The following is a 5000-nucleotide window of genomic DNA, read 5'->3' on the forward strand; positions in this document are numbered from 1 at the left end:
TTCGGCATGGCTCTAATTAAACCGCTTAATTAATGAAAAGCACGCTTCTCTCAGACGGTTCAGCTCGTTTAAAGAAGAAGAAAGAAACAGCTTCAATCAGAAATTCATCTGATCTTAAGTGACTTGTGCTCGCGGTGCGCGCTCCCGGTGTAAATGAGCGCGGCGGGTGCGAAGTCACGCGCGTGACCCTCAGAGCAACTCAATCTCTATCTATCTATCTATCTATCTATCTATCTATCTATCTATCTATCTATCTATCTATCTATCTATCTATCTATCTATCTATCTATCTATCTATCTATCTATCAGCGATTCTCACACTCTTAAAAACAATGATTCAGTTAGATTCCAAAAAGTGGTTCGGAGTCAAATGTCACTTGGAAATCTTTTTAGGATCCACGATTTTTTTTCTCGTTTTGAAAAAATAAAAATAAAATAAAAATCAATATACTGAGGAGGTGTCAGAAATGACGGTAACCTACACTCTTAAAAATAAAGGTTCCAAAAGGGTGATTTTGCAGTAGAAGAACATTTTTGGTTCCCAGAAGAACGTTTCAGTGAACAGTTCCTAAAAGAGCCTTTTTTGAAGAACATTTTAAACCCCTTTTTTTACTTTAAATAATCTTTTCTGCGTTTGAAAGGTTCCCTGGATATTAAAGGTTGTTCACCATCGATGCCAATGAAAAACCTTCATGTTTTAAGAGTGTAAAGGACAGCATCTAAAACACACGGCTGTCCCCCGCGCGGGCCAGTGTCCAGTCATTCAAGTGAATTAACTGGAATCTGAACCATTAATTGCACTGCTTGCTATAAAGTCACGTCAATATAAACTGCGAAATAAAGTATCCTGCAATAATGAAATAGCCTAGAATTTGACATATAATTGTTGTGTTGATATACATAGCGCATCGTTTAAATGCGGCTTTAAATGTAATGTAGATTATAACAGCCGAAATCCTTCCTTCTTCTTTCTCAGTGATGCATGATCTGACAGATCGGCAGCCTATATTAAATGCATTAAAATACTAGAATACAAATGTGAGAAAATATAGGAATTCACTAGCTGTATGAGATCTTTTTTTTCTGATAATGACGAACCTTTTGACTCCAGAATATTAATACAGCGTTCTGAACCTAAAAAACATCATAAAAGTATGGCACTATACGGTGTTTTTGTTCTTGTTTTAACTTTCGATGTCTTAAAAGAACATTTATACCCGATTTAATCCATAAAATAGTGTATTCAGGTTGATCCAGTGAAGTTTCGAGCAGTTTATTTTCACGTTGCCATTTTTTCTGTTGTTATTTGTATTATTACGCGTGACTCGTGTGTAATTAGCGCGCGAGTGTTAATGAAGGCGTCTGACCTTGAGGGAGCACCAGTCGCATCTTCAGGTAGCTGCTGGTCAGTCGGATGATGGACGCTTTGTCCAGCTGAGACGTGATGGCCGACGGTAACGGCAACATTCTGGCGAGCGCGTAAAACTCGCTGTTCTCCTTCTCGCGCCGCGTCCTCGCCGCCGTCTTGGACTTCTCCTTCATCGCGCCGGTAACCGAGCTCAGATCCCTTCAGACTCACAGTAAATCCAGCGAGAGATCCGCGACATCTGACCCGCGCAGGCCGCTGCCAATCAAAACGCATGCAGCAAAACTTTATGAATCTGCGCTTCACCAGCTCTGAAGAACCGAACTGCATTCTGAATTCATTTATCATTAGCCTGCTCGATAATGCATAACGACACGGTACAGTTAAAGGTGCCACTGTGCCCAAACTAACACATATGTACCTCAAATATGTCCTACAATTATGTCATAATAATTAAAAATGACAGTATTTTTTTTTTATTAACATTTCACAACGAAACTCACGAAAACATATTAACATGCAGCTACTCACCACCTTTTGTTCAGGATCAGGAGTTCCACAATATTCGCAGACTGGTCATTCTCTATTCTATTCTATTCTATTCTATTCTGTTGTATGCGTGAGCACATCATCAGGTACTGACACGGTCTCGTGCTGTCCGGTCTTACCGTCACTCACGCGCTCATTGGTCAGAGTCTCGTGGAAACCGGGGCTCACTGGGAGGATTTGAGCTTCTGAAGGTGTGTGTGTGTGTGTGTGTGTGTGTGTGTGTGTGTGTGTGTGTGTGTGTGTGTGTGTGTGTGTGTGTGTGTGAAAACGCGTATAAATAGTAGGCTACGTCAAATAGCCTACAAACGGAGATTTGTGCTATTGATATGCAGAAATTGACTATTTTTGGATGCATATGATGCGCACGTGTTGGACGTGTATACGCAGTTTTCTCGTGCATATGACACGCATCCACCCCACAACCCTAATCCGACCCACTGCGTGTCATAAGCACGCAGAATAGTACACCAAATCGAAACATAAACTCATGCTGTTGATACGCACTTTAATGAGATCGGGCAGAATTTGCGTGGACAACAAATGAAAGCACTTAAAACACACCAATTCATCAACTTATCCTCCTTTAATTTTTTGAAACGCTGAAGCTATTGTTATTATAATTATTATTTTTGAATGTGCGAGACTAGAATAACAAAATAAAGTAAATTGTAAAACTATTTGCCCTACAAACGATAATAAATTACAAGCATATGGTAGTAAATAGCAGTTTGCAAGCAGCTAAACAGACTGCTCATGGTGTATAAAATGCGTTCATTTAAAAAAACCTTTTTAACATATTTCATAGATATTTGATGCTTATGTATATATTATAGTTTTCCAGTTTAGATCGATAGATAGAGTACAACACAATCGGAACAAATAATTCATAAAGAAAACTGAGGAGAAGAAATGGGTTTCTTAAAATCAGGATTAGGCTATATATATATAAATATATAAAGGAGATTGTCAACGCAACACGCTGTTTTTTGTTCAAGGCTGTAGAAATGAATTCAGAGAGAGAGAGAGAGAGAGAGAGAGAGAGAGAGAGAGAGAGAAATCAGCAGCAGCAGCTCCAGATCACGCGCGCGCTCACACACTTTAACCTCGCAGGAACTGTTCATCACCAACAAAAGCCTTTCACTTTCACAAGAAAACATCGGGCTTTTCATTTTGTATTTTCCTGGACGTGCATGACTAAAATCCTCTCAGAGCTGTTTTCTCACGCAGGAAATGATATTTTTGGAAATATAGGCTATAACCTGACAAACATTTGGACATGTAAATAAATAAACATGCTTTATAACTATACAGTATCTATAAATATTACATTATCATTATAATATGCTATTTTTTTAGCGTTATTTTATCTTTGAATATTAAACTAGTTTATTAAAATAGCATATTATAGGCTATTAATAATTAATACGTATGGCTCTGCAATACGTTAGTATATAAAGGTCTATAGTTAAAATAATGTTTTAATAATAATACTTCGTGGTAATTGTAGCTAAATGTTTATTGTGGCTGTCACTCGTTTATCAGAGGCGTTTTGCGCACAATACAAAGAGGGATTTTGAAGACGTGGAAACAGCTCATAATCTGTGGATCATATTAATCATCACATTAATCTGTGTGTGTTTGATGGGAGCGCGGCGGCGCATACGCGCGCGTCATTAGCAGGGAACTCAGCGTGAAAATAGAAACATGTGCGTCTGTGCATTTGAAGACACGTGATCTCTGCTGATTTCAGAGCAGAACATAAGAGTGAACTTCACACAGAAGCTAATCAGAGATGTTTTGGATGTGTGTGTGAGATTCATTCACAGCAAAACTGTAAAACATGTAGGCTATAAAGTTCCCATCTATCATTGTTTCTGGGCAGCTGTGGAATGTCCTTTACTCTGATGGTCAGTCTGTCCACTTCATATATGCACGAAGAGCCGGGGGTTGAAAACTTTTGAACAGAATTTTTCTTATTCTGCCTAAATGTTTTTTTTTTGTTTGTTTTTTTTTTTAGTGCTGGTCTTCAGAGGCTACAGAAGATAATTACATATTTCACAGAAGACAAAATAGGTAAAATTTATCCTGATCTTCAAATTCAAAAAGTTTTCACCCCCCGGCTCTTAAAGATGTTTTTTCTCCTGGAGCATCAGTGAATGTTTGAACCTTCTGTAATAGTTGTGTTTGTAATAAATTATTAACATATTTGTCATATTCTGCAAGGGGTATGTAAACTTATGACCACAACTGTATGTGTGTATACATACATACATACATACATACATACATACATACATATGTAATCTTTAAAACAATGAACATACAAGGGCAATAACATATAAATTACATCAAAACCAATATACAATAATAAACAAAGACAAATAAAAAAACACATCCATAACAAGTAGCTACAAATATAATTGCACATTATTCAAACAATAATTTTAAAGCTTTAAAATATTTGTTTTTTTCCCGCTTTGTTATTTCTTGTTTCCTTTAACGCATACATGTAGTGACTTATTTCTATTTTAAAATGAGTAAAAATATTTTTTTACTGCCCATTTACATTTGTGGATGAAGAATTTTCCATATATTATGAGTAAATTCACTATATGCCAAATTTTGAAGTCAACGGTATACTCATATAAAACATAAATATCTTTTTCTTTGAGTTGCAGTTCAAACTTAGTACTTTGTTTAACAACAACAACAAAAGGACAATAAATGGACAATACACTCAGTTTCCTCTTTACAGAAAACACACTTCAAGTCAATGTCAATAAATTAAAATATTTATTGTTATTTATATAGCTAAAATCATAACATGAGTTGTAATTTTATATAATTGATTTAATTACTGCATCTGTTAGTTAAGGATTTAATTAAAAGCCATTAACCCCTCAGAACTTCGGCTAATGATCTTTCAGGGTTCTCTTGACGTCATGAACACGTTCTTCTAGAAAAGTTAAGCTATCTGGCCTTTGAACGTTATTTATGCATCATTCATTGACATTTTTAAAAATGGTTTAGTTGGATGTTCATCTAACGGTTTTTTAACATTATTACTTGTTTCAGAATGTTCAGA

At 36.3% G+C, this 5000-nt stretch overlaps 1 protein-coding gene across 5 annotated transcripts in view; it reads right to left on the reverse strand.

Annotated features, from left to right (window-relative positions):
• LOC109113653 (single-minded homolog 1-like) overlaps positions 1 to 2139 on the reverse strand; it is a 12511-nt gene extending 10372 nt beyond the window's left edge. For 4 of the 5 annotated variants that reach the window (XM_042721534.1, XM_042721533.1, XM_042721532.1 and 1 more), the window contains exons 1-2: positions 1898 to 2139; positions 1368 to 1624 (exon numbers count right to left, since the gene is read on the reverse strand). In XM_042721534.1, the coding sequence (XP_042577468.1) occupies positions 1368 to 1542 (175 nt within the window). In that variant the 5' untranslated portion in view covers positions 1543 to 1624; positions 1898 to 2139. The other variant, XM_042721531.1, reaches the window with a different exon arrangement.
• Positions 2140 to 5000: the final 2861 nt, after the last annotated feature.

The sequence above is a fragment of the Cyprinus carpio genome, chromosome B4 (assembly GCF_018340385.1).
Source record: "Cyprinus carpio isolate SPL01 chromosome B4, ASM1834038v1, whole genome shotgun sequence".
NCBI lineage: Eukaryota > Metazoa > Chordata > Actinopteri > Cypriniformes > Cyprinidae > Cyprinus > Cyprinus carpio.